Source organism: Chrysemys picta, chromosome 17, assembly GCF_011386835.1.
Source record: "Chrysemys picta bellii isolate R12L10 chromosome 17, ASM1138683v2, whole genome shotgun sequence".
NCBI lineage: Eukaryota > Metazoa > Chordata > Testudines > Emydidae > Chrysemys > Chrysemys picta.
The window spans coordinates 11,054,167-11,074,363 of NC_088807.1; the positions used below are offsets into that span (position 1 = coordinate 11,054,167).

The 20,197-nt window shown below is 43.6% G+C and overlaps 1 protein-coding gene across 1 annotated transcript in view; it reads right to left on the reverse strand.

The window, feature by feature from the left end:
* The window catches only part of LOC101937062 (coiled-coil domain-containing protein 18-like), a 121,327-nt gene that overhangs the window by 56,126 nt on the left and 45,004 nt on the right, over positions 1–20,197 (reverse strand). The window contains exons 9-13 of the mRNA XM_065571440.1: positions 18,977–19,039; positions 16,548–16,610; positions 15,709–15,759; positions 12,075–12,434; positions 2,202–2,501 (exon numbers count right to left, since the gene is read on the reverse strand). Of these exons, the coding sequence (XP_065427512.1) occupies positions 2,202–2,501; positions 12,075–12,434; positions 15,709–15,759; positions 16,548–16,610; positions 18,977–19,039 (837 nt within the window). The remainder of the gene's footprint in view (positions 1–2,201; positions 2,502–12,074; positions 12,435–15,708; positions 15,760–16,547; positions 16,611–18,976; positions 19,040–20,197) is intronic.

A 20,197-nucleotide genomic window follows, 5' to 3' on the forward strand; every position in this document is an offset into this window, starting at 1 on the left:
AGAGGGTGGGGGTGAGTTTTCACATTGAGTGGCATAACCCTGGCCTATAATTGCCTCTATCTATGTATCTGATGTAATTAGCCTCCTCTGCTTGATAAATTGGGCCAGCATGTCTGCAAATAAGAAAGGAGAATGAACCTCACTGATTGGTCCCTTTGAGCATCACATCAAATGAACCTCACTGATTGGACTTTTGAGCATCACATCAAATCTCTGGCCTGGTTTCTGCTGAAGATGAAGAACAGGAAGCTGGTTCCCTCATCCTAGGACTAGACCTGAAAGATATCTTCTTTCTGCTGAGATTGAAATTAATCCAGCACATATCTGAAGCCAGTAGAGATGACCAGAGAAAAAGGCTGAAGCCATTCCCACTTGTTCATCAATTAACAAGTCTAGGTCAACATATGTGTCCAGGTCCCCCTGCTACAAAGCAGAAGCCAATTCTTCATTGTCTTCCTCAAAGAGGGTATATTGTACCACAGTCAGCACCATCAGATCATTTTGAGATGGATCTGAGGACTTATTACCCCCTGTGTACGCATCAGAGTAAACTTTACCCTTTCATCTATAAGACGGATAATAAAAAACCCTCACCAAAAAAAAAAAAAAAAAAAGAACAGTTGTGGTTGGATCTCGTAGGGCCCCAAAAGTCAATTGCTGCCACTCTTTCCACTAGGTGGTATCCAGGATCATAAGTGGTGAAGGCATTGGTTGGCATAACCCAAGATGAAGCAGGCCTCCCAATTCTTCCTCTATCCTCCTCTGCAGGCAGACCCAGCCTTCAAGCAGTCAGAGAATCTAAGGGGACTTCTAGGAGTGGGCGCACGTGCACTCCAGTAGGCACCTCTTGGAGAAGGTTCTACCAGAAAGCACCACAAGACAGCACATGTCCCACATGTGGTTACAGGCAGAGCAACGTAAAGGAGAACTTTTGCATTAGTTCCTATTAGTACATATTAACCCTTTTAGTCCTTCTCTTTTTCTATATTTAATTCTTTTATATATATTAACTATTCTTTAGAATCTTTATGATATTAACAAAGAGTATGGTGGATTCTAAGGCCCAGAACACTGGCCCTTAGCCTATATGTAACCCCATTCAGGAATTCTGTTCATTAGGCTATATTTAATGATTCTTGGCACCTCCACATCTATAGAACTCCCTATATTCATGGAACGCCCCCCCCCTTTAGAAATATGCATGTATATAATGCTTACATAGGCATATGTAAACTAGGAGATTGATGAAGGATATTTGTTATGGCAGATGTTTCTTATTGGGGAATCAAGAGAGAAGAATGACTTATGGGGGAAGAAGGACCCACTGAACAATTTTATCATTAAAAATTGTTGGTGCTCTCAGCTGTAAACAATCATGACTTCATTAATCAATTAAGTAAATTGAGAAAGTATTTATATTAAGTGAAATGACATCAGAATATATGTGTCTTTCAGAATATTCTTGGCAAAGATGTGTGTCTTTGTTTGCATAATGACAGAAGTTTTGGAACTTAGTTCAGCTATGAACTCAAACTTCTGAAAACCAGAAATACACAATTTAAATTTCACATACAGCAATGACGCTGATCTCTTTTAGCAATGCCTCAATATGCTCTATTATACATACAAACATATTTTTCGTCTGTCAAACCCACAGTTGCTGAAATAGAAAACAATTCACTTCTCCATTCCCATATGATTCCACTTAAATCTGTTAAAGGACAGAAAGGACAGAAATACCTCAACATACTTATACTGACTGTCATCATTACCAGATGCTGGAGATGCCAAAACCTGGTGTATTCTCAAACACTTAGCGATAAACACATGGGCATATTGGGTCATTGCTGAAAGAGGACAGAAGGAAGTTCACATGGGCTACCTTAGTTGTGCATTTCTGGTTTGAAGAAATTTGGGTTTTGCACAATTCAACATTTTGCAAGGGAATGACATACCGCTGAGTAACCGTACCTCTGCATTAACAATGTTTGTGCCACTGAGTTATACACAAAGGAAGGAAGGAACATTCAGGTTGTCTTTATACTTGGAAAACTGTCAAAACTGGCTAGAAGCTTCTTTTTTTTTCAATCCACCCCTAATTAAATTGAATTCTAGTAAGATTCCAGGAAGGTTTTCTTCTCATAGACAGAGAGGGCTTGTGTATGACTGATGCAAGTGCAGCCTGATTTGTCCTCTCTTACCTGTATTCATTAGCTGTTCTAATTTCTTTTCCAAATGACTGATTTCCTTCTTCTCCGGGAGATATCTCCATTCCTGCACCTTCAGCTCATCTCTGTTGGCAAACCGCATGCACTCTATAGTTTTGAGCTTTTTTTCTCCTTCCTGGGAAACTTTTTCATCAATGGAGGACAACTGATTTCTCAGTTGTATAATCTGTGCTTCCAGAACGAGGAGTGGATTTTGAAGCTGGACTTCTAAGTGCTTTTGGACACTTCCTAATTTCTCATTCAATAAATTGAACTGGGCTTCCATCTTCTTTTCTAATAATAAGGAAGAGAATAATTAAAAACATGAGTTTCTTTCAAATAATTACAAATGTGTGTTAGAAGTTAATTTTTTCATTGAGCTGGGAAAGAGAATAACCCAGCACTTTTATGAACAGCATACTATTGAAGGCAGTGTCTTTTCATTTGTGAAAAAAGGTAGCTCATCACATCCCTTGACCACGGGAGGTGGAAGGAGAAGACAATCATGCAATACATTCCAAATTATGTACTGGTTATGTGGCGGAAACCGGATAGATATAATGAAGAATACACCAATCCCATAGTCTGACCCCTTTGGCACAGAAGTGGAACGAGTGAGCTTCACCTCGTATGTTCAGCTAAATTGTAGTGGTTATATTGACCGTTACAACCTGCAGAATGTTCCCTTGTACATGAGGGAGGAATGATCTCAGAGCCAGGTTGCTCCTTATTCCAACACACTGTGCTGTGAGCTCTTTTCTTGGAAAACCCAGTGACCCTGAATTGTAAATGGAGACAAATGCGCTCCCCATCCTGTGTTGGATGTGTCTGATGCAATTGTCTCAGATGGGGCATAGGGAATGAATAGTACACCTTGGAGAACATTCAATCTGTTCATCCACCACTTCAACGAATACAGAATGTCAAGGGGAATGGTGATAAACATATGAAGATTGTCTCAATTGGGTGTGTAAACTGGCAAGATACAATGCGGCATTGTTTGCATTCTCAGTAGAGCGGAAGGGGTTACATAAGTGGTAGCTCCAATCAACCCCATGAATCCAAAGAGACTATGACCTTCTGGTATTGAGAGGCATGAATGCACTGTAGTAGGCAAAAAACTGAGAAGGTTCTACCTTAAAGCACCACACGGCAGCAAAGTACCCGCATGTGGGAATATGCAGAGCCACTTGAAGGAGGATATTTGCATTAGTACCTGTTAGTTCATATTAACCCGTTTAGTCCTTCTCTATTTGTGTATTTCACCACTCTTATGCTCTTGATACAACTTAATGCAAGAAAGGGGCATTCAGGTTGTCTTTATACTTCAAAAGCTGTCAAAACTGATTACAAGAGAGGGCTTTTGTATGACTGATGCAAGTACAGCCTGATATGTCCCCTTTATGCTATTCTCGGGTGAAAACTTTTTTTTTCTTCATTTTTTTTTCATCTCTTGCTGTTCTGATTTCTGCTCCAAATGACTAATTTCCAGAGTGGGATATGACATTAAAAGTTTCTTTTCTAGGATATCTCTCCATAGCTGCAGCTCATCTCTGTTGGCAAACTGCATGCTGTTTCAAGTTTTGTGCTTCTTTTGTATTTCCAGAAAAAATGGAGGACAACTGAATATTTAGTTTTAAAATATGTTTTTCCAGATCTAAAAGGGGATTTTGTATACAGGTTTCTAGGTGTGTTTGGACACTTCCTAATTTTTCATCCAATAATGTCTCAATTGCCCTCCGACTGGTTTTGATTTCTAACTTGAAATGCTCTTCCATCTTCTTTTCCAATAATTAGGAAAAGAAATATAAGAACTTGAATTTCTTTCAATTAATTTCAGATGTCTGTTAGAGGTTAATGTTCCCCTTTATGGGGGAAGGAAAATAGCCCTGCACTTTTATGGACACAATGCAGGTTTTCAGTACCTGCTGAATTTGTCTAACTTTAGTATTTGCTGTTGTAGAAACGGAGAGCCTGAGAAACGTGGCCTTGTATTAGAGGCCTGGTATGAGGCCTGAACTAAAGTAATGGTCAAGTCTTGCTAACATAAAGCAAAGTTAGCAAAAGATAGGCTGTGAGCAGAAATCAGTCCCTGTTATAAAATGTGCCTGCTTCCACTTCACAGAACCTGGCAAGAACAAGACTGGTATTGCAAAACCACACAGTTGGTAACTAGTTGGTGTATAAAGAGGAGTCTCAGAGGGACTGTCTTTGGCTGGCCTCAGGGCAGTGGAAAGTCCTGCCACTGACTGAGCTGCTCCATTGTTACATTGTTACATGTATTAGTAATCCAGTAGAGTCTGGAGGATACTAGTACCATGCTTTGTTGATAATAAACTTGGATGGGTGCCTTCGCTACTGAAACGTGTCTGTGTTTTTTGGGCAGTTCGAGTGTCGCCAGATGTTGGCTGTGTGTGTGTGTTCTCTTTGCATGCTGCTCTGTGTCTGGCCAGTTAGCCTGAACTGTAGGCTCTCTCTTTCTACCATATCTGCTGTTGAACATCATCTTGATGTACTAATGGAATGGGAAATGTTTCATCATGAACATATCCTGTCTTTTCCCAGAAACAGAACAGAAATGTTGTTTGAACATATCTGCCCTTCTGCATTATTATTGACAATTCTTCCCTTTGCATCTAGCAATGGGCAAATAATATAGCTAGGATTCATTTTGGTCCTAATGTTTAAATCTATGTCAATAAGTTCAGAAGCACCTCTGCATTCTACCTCTTCAATTTTTGTATAGGTTTATACATAATTAGAAGTGACAGAAAGGTGTACAATAAACCAGATAGCTAAGGCTGAGGGACTGTATTTGTGGCTGCTGCTTTCAGATCCCTGCTCCTGGAAAAGGACTGGGGATGCTTAGCATTCATGCTTATCAGGGGAGTACCAAAAGGAGAGATCAGCTCACAGATCTCCTCTGGGTGGAAATTCTATTGCATCTGATCTTGTCACTGATGCAAAGAGATCACAGTGATGAAAGGAAATTTTCTGCACCCCATATAGCATGTTTTGGATCCATTTCTATAGAGGTGGGGTTTTTTTAAAGTCCAATTTCACCCCATTCATTTGTAAGGTTTGGCCAAAAAGACAAGAATCAATTAGAGATCCTTCTACAAATAAGAGAGTTCTGTTGCCCTAATCTGCTGAAGGTGCCAGATGGCCCAGTCTTGGTGTTCCCCTTGGACCAGTCAAAGGGATAGGCATGCTGCTTACTTTTGAAGGAATGGTGAGCGCCACGGGACTCTCTGTTCAACCTTTCCCTGGAACACTGGGAAAATCTGCTATTTACTCTACATAGAGCCATGAAAGCAGCACCTGGACTTCCTATAGGCCCTTCCTGTACCTCTTGACAAGAGTGAGAAACTTCTTGGATGGTTGGTTTCAGCCATGACCTTATCCAATGACTCAACAAAAAGATGGCCACTGGAGTTCTTGAAAAGGCAATGAGCTTATTGCTTAGGGCTTCATCCCTCCCGTCTAGGGGAGACATGTACATGTGATAATACAGAGCTCTACCTCATAACTCAAGCTAAAAATCTGAGTACAGCTATGGAGTTGTGCAAGACAAATGCATAACATGAGGACAGAGCCAGGGAGAACACCAACCTGCCAGTGGTCTTCTGAAACAGGAGGCACTCAGGATTGAAGTTGGTCCTCCCTGTAATGAGGAGCCAGAAAAAATGCCTGGGCAAAGCTTGGCAGAGGACTGGGAAAGGTAGAAGCCCTGACCTGAGAGAGGCATTCTAGGAAGTGGCCCTGGAAAATAGTGGATAAGGACAGCCTTGAGTTCAAGTCACTCTGCTGCCTCACAGTTTAGATCCCACAGCTGGTAAATGTTCACAAGGAAGGGCACAGCACGACCAATGATTTCACTTCATGAAGTTACATAGAAACCTTTGCAGTGAGAGTAAAGGAATGGGTGACAGGGGGTGGATCACTTTATGATTACCTGTTCTGTTCACTCCCTCTGGGGCACCTGGCACTGGCCACTGTCAGAAGACAGGATACTGGGCTAGATGGACTTTTGGTTTGACCCAGTATAGTCATTCTTTTGTTCTTATGAATATAGTGTCCTGCAATAGGAACTGTGATTAGCCCCTGATACAAAGGGAGAAGGGAAGCCCTGCACTTAGGGTTGAAAGACTGTTCAGCTTGAGGAGGCCGAAACACTCTTAGCTCTGCCAGAGTGTGAGGAAAAGGATTTTAGTGCTTTGACTTCTTGTTTTGCCCTGAAAGGGAAGGATTTATAATTTGGCTGGAGGACAAACTCACTTTACTAGGTCAGGAAAGACTGTCTCCAAAGGAGAGAAATTGAGGCAAGGATGCTTCTGAAACACAGAAAGGTACTCTGCACCCTCACATGTGGTGTTATCTATGAGGGAGGGTAGGGCAATAAAAGCATAAGACACCTTTGCAAACAGGCATATTTTTGTATAACTGTTGCCACTGTTCAATTAAGGCATAATTTTGTAATAGTGAGATTAATTAACCATTGGAACAATTTACTGAGGATCATGGTGGATTCTCCATCATGGATGCCCCCCTTTATTAATTGGCCCTACCAATTTCACAGTTCACTCTAGTCAATTTCACAGCCTCCCCCCCTTCTTAAAATTGGTCAATTTCATGATTTCAGATATTTGCATCTAAAATTTCATGGTGGTGTAATGGTGAGTATCCTGATCCAAAATTAAATTGTGTGTGGGGAGGCGGGTCCCAAAGATGTTGTAGGGGGATTTCAGCATTGCCATATTCACTACTGTACTTCCTTCATAGCCCAGCTCTGAGGGCAAGAGCTGTGAAGTTTCCTGCAGCTGGACGAGGCTCCCGGAGGTGGAGGAATTCTGACCTCCCCATTGCTGCTGGGAGGACCCCAAACAGGGGCTCCTAGCTGCTAGTCAGGGCCAGTGGTGGATTAAAACATAGGCCCATAGGGCCCATGCCAAGGGGCCCTAGACAATTTGAAAGCCCTGGGCCCCCATTGGAGTCATGGGGGGGGGCAGCCCTGAACCCAGCATGAGCCATGGGGAGGTGGGGCAGAAGCATGGAGCTCAGGCAGGAGCTGTGAGGGGCAAAGCCTCGAGTCCCAACTGGGCCCTGGGTGCTCCCAGCCCCCGCAGGAGCCTCTGGGGGGAGGCAGCAGCCCTGAGCCTGGGCGCCCAGAGCCTGTGAAGGAGCCACGGGGTACAGAATCCCCCGAGCTCTAGATCCCAGAGCCAGGGCAGGAACCGCATGGGGGCGGGGGAGGCAGAGTGGCGGCAGCCCTGGAGCTTGGGCATCCTGAGCTGGGCAGGAGCTGCAGGGGGTGGCAGCCCCAAGCCCATGGCTGGAGCTTGGGTGAACCCCAGCCCCAGCAGCATTCGCAGTGTGGTGAAGCAGCAGTGTGGGTCTGCGGCAGGAGCTGCAGGCATCTGTAGCAACCCACAGCTCGGGTGCCCTGTGCCTGGGCAGGAACTGTGGGAGGCAGAAGCTCAGAGCCCAGCTTTGGGGCTGCTGCATTGCAGAAGTGAGGGTGGTATACCCTCACTTTTCCCTCACTTCTGCACTGCTTGTGGAGGTGGGTCTAATCTCCCTCCAGTAACAGCTGAGCAGGGGAAGGACACGTCCTGTCCCTCCCCAGCCCAGCTGATTTTGGGGAGATCAGATTTCATGGGGTAGGGTTATTTTCTTGGTCCATGAAATGTTTTACACATCCGTGAAATTGGTAGGGCCCTACCTATATTGATAGATCAGAGGGAAGTTTGAATCACCACTAAGGAAGAGACTGTGATCTGCCTTTACATCAGCTGGCACGGGAGCAGGATGTGCTGGGCCTGTAAGACCACTCCTGACCCTTTTATGGGGTTCCCTAGGACTATTTTTATACCTTTGCCTGTGGACCTCTGCCCTTGGGGCTTCTGTTCCTCTCCCTTCTTTCTGTTTCTTTCCTGTTTTCCCCCATCTGGCATCGTATAAGACCAAGATCTGTGTGGTTGCCCAGACAACGCCAGAAAAGAGATGGCTAAGAAGGGATCCGACAGGTGTATAAAATCATGAATGGTGTGAAAAAATTGAATAAGGAAATGTGATTTACTCATTCTTATAACAAAAGAATAAGGGGTCACCCAATGAAATTAAGAGGCAGCAGATTTAAAACAAACAAAAAAAAGTATGACTTCATAGTCAACCTGTGGAACACTTTCCCAAGGGATGTTGTGAAATCCAAACTGTAAAGGAGTCCAATAAGAACTAGATAAGTTCATGGAGGATAGGTCCAGCAATGGCTATTATCCAGTATGGGCAGGGATGAAACATTATGTTCTGTGAATCCCTAGCCTCGGTTTTCCCAGAAACTGGGAACTGGTGATGGGTTGGATCACTTGATGCTAGATAGCCTGTTCTGTTCATTCCCTCTTAAGCACCTGGTATTGGCCACATTTGGAAGACAGGATGATGGGCTAGATCGGGGTGGCCAACCTCTGGTTTTTGAGCCTCATGTGGCTCTTCAGAGGTTAATATGCAGCTCCTTGCATAGGCGCCAACTCTGGGGCTGGAGCTACAGGTGCCAACTTTCCAATGTGCTACAGGGTGCTCACTGCTCAACCTCTGGCTCTACTCCAGGCCCTAGCCCCACTCCACTCCTTCCCCCAAAGTCCCCACACCTTCCCCTGAGTCTGCTGTGCCCTTGCTCCTCCTCCTCCTCCTCCTCCCCCCAACCCCAAGCCTCCTGCACACCACAAAACAGCTGATCGTGGCAGATGGGAGGCACAGGGATGGAGAATTAGGTGCTGATTGGTGGTGCTGCTGGTGGATGAGAGACACTGGGGGTCGGGGGGAGCTGACGGGGCACTGTTGATGTATTACTGTGGCTCTTTGGCGATGCACATTGGTAAATTCTGGCTCCCTAGGTAACCCATTCCAGTGCTTCACCACCCTCCTAGTGAAATTTTTTTTCCTAATATCCAACCAAAACCTCCCACACTGCAACTTGAGACCATTACTCCTTGTTCTGTCATCTGGTACCACTGAGAACAGTCTAGAGCCATCCTATTTGGAACCCACTTTCAGATAGTTGAAAGAAGCTATCAAATCCCCCCTCTTTCTTCTCTTCTGCAGACTAAATAATCCCAGTTCCCTCAGTCTCTCCTCATAAGTCATGTGCTCCAGCCCCCTAATCATTTTTGTTTCTCTCTGCTGGACTCTTTCCAGTTTTTCCATATCCTTCTTCTAGTGTGGAACCAAAAACTGGACACAGTATTCCAGATGAGGCCTCACCAATGCCAAATAGAGGGGAATGATCACGTCCTCTCTGGACTCCTTTGGATTCCCCTTTGGACTCCTTCTAAATTCTGTCCCAATAAAGAGATTACTTCTAGCTGACTCGACCTGATATTTGCCTTCAGATTCTCTCTCTATGAGGAAATTTCTTCCAGCTTCTGGTCTAGTATTTAAAAGGACAATACTATTAATAAGGCAGCTATCTCTACTATAAATGGATGGGGTGGGAATCACTGCATTTCCTCTAGAGTGTGGAAGGAGAACTGCAGTAGCACACTTCTACCAATATCCCAGTATTAAAATATTTTTAATGGATAAAAAAACATGTTCCCCATTGGATCTTGGATACAAGTGAGTCAAAAAAGAGAGATTAATTATGGCTGGCAAAGAAAGGAATTCACATAGTAACTTTAAACCATTAATTTGCAATCAGTCAGGATTTGAGACTATCTCTGTTCAAAACTCAGTTTACAAGAAAATAATTTAGTCTCTATTTAATCAACGATGTTCAAAAACTTTTTGTGCTTCAGTCAGTCACCTACAGGGATCAGAAGGGAATTTTTCACCTGATTCACCATAGTAAACTGGGGAAGGGGTGGGAATAGTTTTGGATTCCCCTGAAGTATCAGAAATAAGATGCTGCTAGAGATAGGCTAGTGGTTGAGTGGCTGGTGTAGTGAGGTGCTATTGAGGCTGTATTTTAAAAATATGGAAGGTATATTTTGATTACATGCTGAGGCTCCCACTGATTCCCAGATTCAGGGTGAGAAAGCAGTCTTCTGCTAGATCATATTGACAGGCACTATTGGCAGGGGGAGGAGGTTGCGTTCCTTTGCATGTGGCCTTGTTTGCCTGCTGGGATCATGTCAGTGTGTCCTTTCCAATTGTTCTCTCCTTTAGCAGGGGACTCAAGTGTTTGTGAGCCTTTGATGTCTCCTGCTAACTGCCTCTGGCACACAGTCAGAGGAGGATTAAGATTTTTTGGGGTACTGGGCACAAAGAAACAAATATTTGCCCCTGTGAGATCCTGCCCCTGGTCCTCCCCTTCCCCTCCTCCCAAGACCCTACTTCCATCCTGGACAGCTCTGGAGAACCTTGTATCCTCCACCTGCCCTAGGTGGCACGCACTGTTGGGGGACAGGGACATGGGCTGAGGGCTTCTCTCATGCACTCCGTTACCCAACCCAGAGCAAGTGGAGGGTACAGAGCTACTCACAGCTGCTTGGGTTCTCTGGGTGGCTCTTTCCATTTGGCTGGGACAGTACCCTTTTTAAGACCTGCACAAGATGTGCTGACTTTTTTGGCAAAACTGGGAATTTGTCCCATTTGCTCTTGCCAACTGACGATCAGTTTTGCCAAAAATGCACTTGGGGGGGGGGGGGTGACAAGTGGGTCTTGGGATGGGAGAGCAGCAGGACTTGGATAAGTCCCCTGCAGAGGAAGAGGGGGATCAGTGGAATGTCTCATGCTAGCTTCGCAAAGAGCGGAGGAGAGGGGCAAGGGGCCAGTTTACGTGGAAGGGGGAAGAGGGGCTCGGGCGAGCTCTGAGTAGGGGGGCCACTGGGAATGTGCTCACCAGGCCCTGGCTTCCAGCCTGACCAGGGAGTGGGGCCTCAGGGGGAAGAGGAGGAGCAGCAGGCGCTCCTTCAGGGGCCCCCAAATTAGCCAAGGCCTCTAGGCATAGGCCTTGTGGGCCTGTGCAGTAATCCGCCACTGCACACAGCATTTTGGCCCTTTGGTGTCTCCTGTTATCTGCCTCTGGCACACAGCAGTTTACTATCCTGCAGACTAAAGTACTTTAGTTTAACTGAAGCCATTGGTCACAACATTTGGGTGAAATATATGGGCTGTGCTGTGCAGGAGGTCAAGCTTCATTGTGCAATTCTTTCTGGCCTTTCACCCTGCAAATATGAACAGGTGTTCCCTTCTCAGTGTCTTTATGATGCCTAAGGAAGGGTGGAAAGTTATATACCTCCCTGACTGATTCCAACTTATATATGTCAGGAGTGGAATTACTGCAGGATATGTTGGGAATCTCTGAGACTGTTCATTCTTAGGTGTCTCTCTTTCCCACAATGGTTGGATGTGAAGAATTGTTAGGAAGAATGTCATCTCCACAGTGGTATTAATTTTGCTCTTGAAGCTTTGGAAAAGGAAACAACAGAAAGTGAAGCAGGACAATGACACGTGGATTTGAATGAACATCTCTTCTCTTCCCACTTGAAAATTTTCCCTCTAGGTTTTGTGATATCACCATTTCATTAGTCTGGTTTTCTAGTCACCAGAGAAACTTTTCAAGCAGACAGGATCTGAATTTCAAACATATAGCTACAAAGGGTGGAGGGACCTTTCAAGCCTCCTTCGGATATAAAAACAAACACAAATAAAATATAAAGTAGAAGGCAATGAAATGGCACAACTCCACACCCTTCTCCCTGTTCAGGTGATCTATCAATTGAGCCAAAGAAGCCTCTAAAGAAGGTGGTCCCTCACAGTTTTGTTGCAGGCTTTGTATTACTGCAGCTAGTATAATGTGGTCTTGCTTTTCGGGAGATCAGGGATGTAGAAACAAATCAGAAAGGCATTTTCAGTGCCCTCTCTTACCCAAAGCCTCTAGTTGCCCCAGCTTCTCATTCCAGCTGTTGCCTCTCAGGATGGACATTGGCCCTGGCATTTTCTCCACTAGGCAGATTTCCAGCTGCTTTGGATCATTTCTGGTAGCAAGTTCCATGCTGACTAAAGCTTTCTGATTCCTTCCCATTGTTAGGACAATCTGATCATCTCTGGAAGTCAAGCTGATGCTCACCACTTCAATCTGTTTAGCCAGCCAAGAGAGGGGATCCTGTCGCTGGCTTTGGACTCCTTTTAACTTCAGATGAAACAAGGATCTTCTTTTTACCTGACTGGGGCTGATGTCGGCTTTCAGAGTCTTTCCCCTTTTGGAAAGTTCTTCCATTTTCCAGTCTAGTATTAAAAAATAGAATACTATTAATGAGGCAGCTACCTCTGCTACAAATGGATGGGGTCAGAGTCAGTGAATTTCCTGCAGGGTGTGCAAGGATGACTGTAGCGCCGCACTTCTATCAATATCCCAGTACTACAATTTTTTTTTCAATGGGTGAAAATATTTGCCCCATTGGATCCTGTAAACAATGACTCAAGAAGAGAGATTGATTTTGGCTGGAAAAGGAAGGAATTCACAGAGAAAATATAAAATGATTCATTTGCCCTCTATCTATATTTGAGCACATTTCCAGATTAAACTTTATTCAAAAGTGCCCAATCTATTCTTTTTTTAATCAGCAATTTACTTTTTTTAACATCTCATGCTTTGGGACTTCAGACTGCCACATGGGGGTATTGGAAAGAATGTTACCACCTGATTCACAGTTGTAATCTCTGAGGAGAGTGAAAGGGGCAGTTTCACTTGCCCCTCTAGCATTGGAGATCTGCAGCAGTCAGAGATGGGATACCAGTTGAGGTGTCTCATGCTGTTAGGTGCTACAGAGCCTCTTTCTTAGAAGTCTGGATAGTAGATTTTGTTTAGATGCTAAGTGTCTTACTGATTCCCAGATTTGGAGTTGGTAAACTATTTCCCCCCAGATCATATTGCCAGGGGGTTCGTGTATGTGTCTTCCAGTGCAGCAAGCATCATGGTTCACCAGCTGGAATCATTTAGGCATGGCTCATTAAAGATTTCCCCTGTATAATGGTTCTCAGGCATTGGTGTGACTTTGATCTCTCCTGTTCTCCACTTCTGGTGCACTGCACTTGATTCCTCACTCACCATGATCAAAGGAAAAGCACATGTAAGTAGTGACACTTTCAGGTGGTTTTCTGAGAGAAGAAACTATAAGTATGAATTCAAGGAAGGATCCCATATCTTGACTATTTGGAGCCTTACATGGAAGAGTATCAGATGCAATGTGATACTCAGAAAACATTTGAAAACCCAAGAAACCATTTGGGAACCTTAAAAAGACTTTTAGGAAACTAGCAGTTTAGCACATCACTGCCACTATTTGAAATTACAAACTGGGACTCACCTTTCATAGAATCATAGGACTGGAAGGGACTTAGAGGTCATCAAGTCCAGTCCCCTGCACTCATGCCAGGACCAGCATCATCTATAACATCCCTGACCGGTGTTTGTCTAACCTGCTCTTAAAAATCTCCAAAGATGGAGATTCCTCAACCTCCCTAGGCAATTTATTCCAGTGCTTACCCACCCTGACTGTTAGAACATTTTTTCTAATGTCCAACGTAAACTTCCCTTGCTGCAATTTAAGACAATTGCTTCTTGTCCTATCATCAGAGGTTAAAGAGAATAATTTTTCTCCCTCCTCTTTGTAACATCCTTTTAGGTACTTGAAAACTGTTATCATGTCCTGTCATAACTATAAAGGGAAGGGTAACAACCCTCCTGTGTACAGTACTATAAAATCCCTCTTGCCCTAAGAAGCTCAGGTATCCTGGCTGACACCTGACCCAAAGGACCAATAAGGGAACAAGATACTTTCAAATCTTGGGGAGGGGGAAGGCTTTTGTTTGTGCTCTTTGTTTTGGTGGGTGTTCGCTCTTGGGACTAAGAGGGACCGAACATCAATCCATGCTCTCCAAATCTTTCTGAACAAGTCTCTCATATTTCAGATTTGTAAGTAACAGCCAGGCAAGGTGTGTTAGTTTTATCTTTGTTTTCTCAACTTGTAAATGTTACTTTGCTAGAGGGAGGTTTATCCCTGTTTGCTGTAACTTTGAAACTAAGGCTAGAGGGGGTTCCTCGGGGCTCTTTGAATCTGATTACCCTGTAAACTTATTTTCCATCCTGATTTTAAAGAGATGATTTTTACCTTTTTCTTTAATTAAAATTCTTCTTTTAAGAACCTGATTGATTTTCCTTGTTTTAAGATCCAAGGGAATTGGATATGGACTCACCAGGAATTGGTAGGGGAAAGGAGGGAGGATGGTTAACTTCTCCTTGTTTTAAGATCCAAGGGTTTGGATTGGTGTTCACCAGGGAATTGGTGGAGGAATCCCTCAAGGCTACCCAGGGAAGGATTATAGTACTTTGGAGGGAACAATTTTTTTTGGCGGGGGGGGGGGGGAGACAGAGTTTCCCAAATGACTCAAACTATTTGGGTGGTGGCAGCATACTGATCTAAGCAGGTAAATAAGCTTAGGGGGCTTTCCTGTGGGTCCCCACATCTGTACTCTAGAGTTCAGAGTGGGGAAGGAACCCTGACATGTCCCCTCTCAGTCTTCTCTTTCCCAGGTTAAATAAAACCAGTCCTTTAAATCTTCCCTCATACATCATGTTTTCTAGACCTTTAATCATTTTTGTTGATCTTCTTTGGACTTTCTCCAATTTGTCCACAACTTTCCTGAAATGTGAAACCCAGAACTGGACACAATACTCCAGTTGAGGCCTAATCAGCATGGAGCAGAGTGGAAGAATTAAATTGCAGGTCTTACTTTCAACAATCCTACTAATACTTCCCAGAATTATGTTTGCTTTTTTTACAACAATGTTACACTGTTGACTCATATTTAGCTTGTGGTTCACTATGACCCCTAGATCCCTTTCTGCATTACTCCTTCCTAGGAAGTCATTTCCCATTCTGTATGTGTGCATCAGATTGTTACTTCCTAAGTGGAGTACTTTGCATTTGTCCTTATTGAATTTCATCCTCTTTACCTCAGAACACTTCTCCAGTTTGTCCAAATCATTTTGAATTTTCATCCTATTCTCCAAAGCACTTGCAATCCCTACTAGCATGGTATAATCTGCAAATTTTATAAGTGTATCACAAAGTACAACTTGTCTGGGTGACAAGGTAGACTGGAGAGTCCAAGGACTCCGTGGTAAGACTCGTATAATGATCTAAGAATTCACATTTGATACTGCCTTGGTAAAATCTAATAGAATACACAACCAGCTTATGGTGCTGGTCTTGTTTTCTGACAGTCTATCCTGAGGTAGGTACTCACAGTTGTGAGCCACTCCAGACAGCATGACAGAGAGAAGAAGGCACACCTCAGCCCTATGGGGTGGGGGAAATGCTGCTGCTGAAACTTAGGGGAAAAAAGAGGGGAGATGATGTAGTGATGAGCAACAGGGAAAGAAGTATGGGGAGGACTCAATGCTACCCTTGCAACTTACCTTAAATGAATCACTCCAATCCCTGCCCCCATATGTCCTTTCCCACCTAACACCTGGTGGAAGATTACTGGCACTTACCAGGGATTTTCCTCTCTCCTGATGCTGGGAATATTTTTTTTAAGGTTATCGCTGTAAGAAATGTACAAAGAATAATATTAACTCAACACTGGGACAGGAGCTGCCAATAGAAGACTAGAATTCTAACAAGAATGGTATTACAAATGAGTACATTGAAACATCCGACTCTCACCCATGTGAACAAGGAATTTAAATGGAAAATAGAACAGATGGGCATATGTTCCAGGATACTTTTTTCTCCAAAGTTTCATCATTTCTTTGGCTGGAACTCTCTGGTCATCTGCATCTAGTAATTTTTTTCCATAAAAAAGGAACATAAATCTGCAACAACAGTGGCCCGATTTGCAAACTGGCTTATTTTATCTGTTTTCCATTGAAACCAATGGAAGCAGCAGCTTCTCAGTATGTTCAGCATCAGGACATAAAATACTAAAGTTCAGAATAGTGCTGTGCTTGAATACATGTCACCTGCACGCAAACTATACGAATTTGAGATGTAATTTTCTGCTCATGGGAAAACATGTCCATTTGAAATATGTGTCAGTAGTGTGACTGTGACTCTCTAATGAAGATGAGTTTGTCCCCTGATTTTAATGGCTGTAGACCTGGGATCATTAATAAATATTATGAAATGGTGTTATTGTTTTCAGAGGATGGCAGGATGACATAGGCCTTTACACACATTCCTACCATTCATATTCCCACCACTATTTCTCCCACCTTCTCTGTGGTGTATGAGAAGGGATTCTGTGAGATCAGTGCTGAATGTCCTCATGACCAGTGGCCTCCTTTTTCCTCCAGCCCTGTAACTCCAGAGAGGGATGCTCAGCAACACTTACCGGAGCTCTGAGACATTTCTGTTCTCTCTTTTGATTTTCTGAGCTCACTTCCTATTGTTTTAACTGTAAGAAAACAACAAAGTCTTTGATTAGCTCCAGTTTGCGTGCCACAAATTACCCTGCTAGAAAAGTACATCCCATTACTATCACACCAGCACAGTACTGTGCCATGAGATTGTGGGAAACATCTTAGGGTTGCATCATGAGATCAGGAAAATGTCCCAGAACTGTCCCAAGTTAACTGGAAGAACAATGAGCTAGTCTCACATCTGAATGGGGTGGTGGGTAGGGGGACAGGTACTGTACTGGTCCCTGCTAACAAGGGAGAGTCCCTACACTAACCCAAGTGTATCAGAGAAATGCAGAAGAACTGACTGACATGAAAATGGGAAACATCCCAGCACTGATCTTGTGTATATAGTGGGAATACTGCAAAGGTCACAGGGGAATGACGCAGCAATAACTCACATGAATAAAAGAACTTCCATTTTGCTTAGCCGCACATATAGCTATGCCACTGTTCTCCCCTAAACAGATGAGGAGATGTCTAAGCATTGATCTGTAGGGATGGCAAAAATGTACTAGCATAGAGAACCAAATAAGAAAAAGACCTCAGTACTGAATGATGGGAATGGGGAAAGAAGCACAGTCCTGAACCAAGGTTTATAGAATTGTAGAGAGCCAAAGTGCTGGCCCATAGTGGAGTAGAAGGAAATGCCTGAGTACAGCCTTCTGGGAATATAGAGAAAAAATCACTCTAGTTCTTTGCCATGAGGTTGGAGGGGAGCTTCCCTATAGATGACTAGTTGGAACCAGGTAGAGAAGTCCCAGCAGTCACATGTCGGAAATGTAGGAGACACATCACACTGACCCATAAACACCAAGTGGGGAGACACACTCTGGCTTTGGGCAGTGCAGACACAGTAGGGTCCATGACCCTACAATGCCTCTCCAACTCTCGTTAAGTACCACCATTCTTCTGCTGACCCCAGTTGGTTCCTTTCCTCTCAGTGTCTCGTGAATAATCCCCAGCACTTTCCAGGTCTGAGAAAAGTTCCATGTCACTCTCCATACATTGATTGCTCAGTGCATATTTCACAACAGTGAGAAAAATACAGTAAGTAAAACCTACCCCGGTTCTATGCAGAAATGGCTCTGGAAATTATGGTAGCACATGACTCTGATGATCCATTTGGATAGTTATTAGAAGAATGCAAACCAGCAGAGAACTGAGACAGTTTAACAGTTTATCCCCATATATTTTATTAATTTAAAGTTTGCTTTAAATATAAATTGATTCCTTAATTATTTGCTCTATTATCTTTCCTGGTACAGAAGTGAAGCTGACTTGTCTATAATTCTGGGGTTGTCCTTATTTCCCTTTTTCTAAATGGGCACTATATTTGCCCTTCTCCATTCTTCTGGAATCTCTCCCATATTCCATGACTTTTCAAAGATGATAACTAATGGTTCGGATATCTCCTCAGTCAGCTCCTTGATTATTCTAGACTGCATTTCTTCAGGCCTTGATGATTTGAAGACATCTAACTTATCTAAGTAATTTTTAATTGTTCTTTCCCCTATTTAACCTCTGATCCTACCTCATTTTTCCTGGCATGCACTATTTTAGGCATCCAATTACCACCAACCGTCTTGGTGAAAATTGAAACAAAGAAGTCATTAAGCACCTCTGCCACTTCCATATTTTCTGTTATTCTTTTTCTCTCTTCCCTGTCCTTCATCTTCCCTTTTCTTCTAACGTATTTGTATAATGGTTACTTGTTACCCTTTATGTCTCTAGCTTGTTTGATCTCGTTTTGTGCCTTGGCCTTTCTCATTTTGCCCTTACATACGTGTGTTATTTGTTTATATTCATCGTTTGAAATTTGACCTAGATTCCACTTTTTGTAGAAATCTTTTTTTTTTATTTTTAGATCATTGAAGATCTCCTGGTTAATCCATGGTGGTCTCTTGCCTTATCTCCTATCTTTTCTATGCCTCCATCCTAGTCTTCAAGGGCTGGGCCTTGGAATACGGTGCATGGACATTAACATGCACCCCACAACAGTTCATGGTTAGAGACAGTTTGTCAAACTTAGAAGCAAAGAATAATTTTCATTGCTTGCCAGTGGAAACTAATTTATTCTGACTTTTTGGAAATCTATAAAAATATTCTCAAAGTTTTAAGCCTTCACAAAAGATTTCATATACGTTTCTTCAAGTGGTGAGTTCTGGGGACTGGGGTTGAACTCGGGTTCATAATGCTGTGTGAATTCAAACTCCACTCTGGAGCCAAAACCAGCAGAGCCAAATTTTAAAAAATGAAAATAAAAAACCCCTAAATGCTCTCCATTGGCCAAGAGGGAAAATCTGAATCCACCCACCACTCCTTCAGTCAGCCACAAACCACCCAGATCCCCAGCCCTTACCAGGACTCCCAGACATCCCTTCCTGATCTCGTGGTATTAGCTGCATTTTTCCATCTTTCAGATCTGCATGGGTAGAAAAGGACTCCGATTATTAGGAAATACCATTATTATAGAATCAAAGTGCTAAACCATAAACCATTGCATTTATCCAATCTGACCTCCTGGAAACAGAGGCCTCCCACTATCCCTGCATCAGTTCTATAACAATTGTCTCTATTTCTCCTGGCTCTTCCCTCAATGCTCATCCAGTGTCATAATGTAATTGCCCCACGTATGAAGTGGGAGTTGGGGGAGTGTCACAACACAGTTTGAGAGGGTATGTAGCAGAAGGGCTGTTGTTGACTCTTGAGGAGATGAAGAGACATCCTACACTGACTGATATGGTTTGAAGAGACGAACAACACAGATGCCCCAACAGGGAGAGAAAGGAGAAAACCCTAATCTCACACCCTCTAAGAGGAGAGAGTGAAATGCCCCAGCAGAGGCCTGAAAGAATAGGAAGGCTTTTTACCAAGGGAAGGGAATGCTGAGGTTGGAGACACCTATTGCTGAGCTGTATGGATTGAGGAAGTAGCATCTACCCTGGAGGGCACATAGGGTGATGTATTCTAGGTGAATAGTTGAGGTGGTGGGAAGAAGCTCCAGTGCTTTCTTATGGGGTGAAACAAAAGCTGCACGCTGACCCATGGAAACAAAGGGGTGGGGATTTCAACTCTAGCACTGAACCCTGGAGTCAGACTTGTGGGGGATGGGCCAGCACCCCCCTTCCAATTCATTGGTGTCCACCCCCTCCAATCTCCCGGAGTCTCTGCTCTCCCCATATCCTGTTTGTCTACCCCTTCCCAGTTTCATGAGGGACACTGTCTTCTTTTCCTCACTACAAAATACATTTCCTCCTCCATCCTATCCCCAGAACTTGTCTGGTCTTTGAGATGTCTTTCTTCTCTTTTCTGGTTTTGCTTACTCTTTTCCTACTGTTGTCACTGTAATGCACAACAGGGGCTCAGTGGGGATCTTTCCTGCGGTATGATTCCCACTGGGGGTCACCCCAATTATCCATCAAGGTAGAGGAGTGCACCACCACTGGCTCACTGCAGAGGGGGAAATGTCCACTGCTGCCTTGCAGGGATGGATGTGATAAATATTCCAAAACCTACTTGTGGAGATGCAGGATACATTTCAGCATGAACAAGAGAGGTTAAGGAAGAATGCTGCATGCTC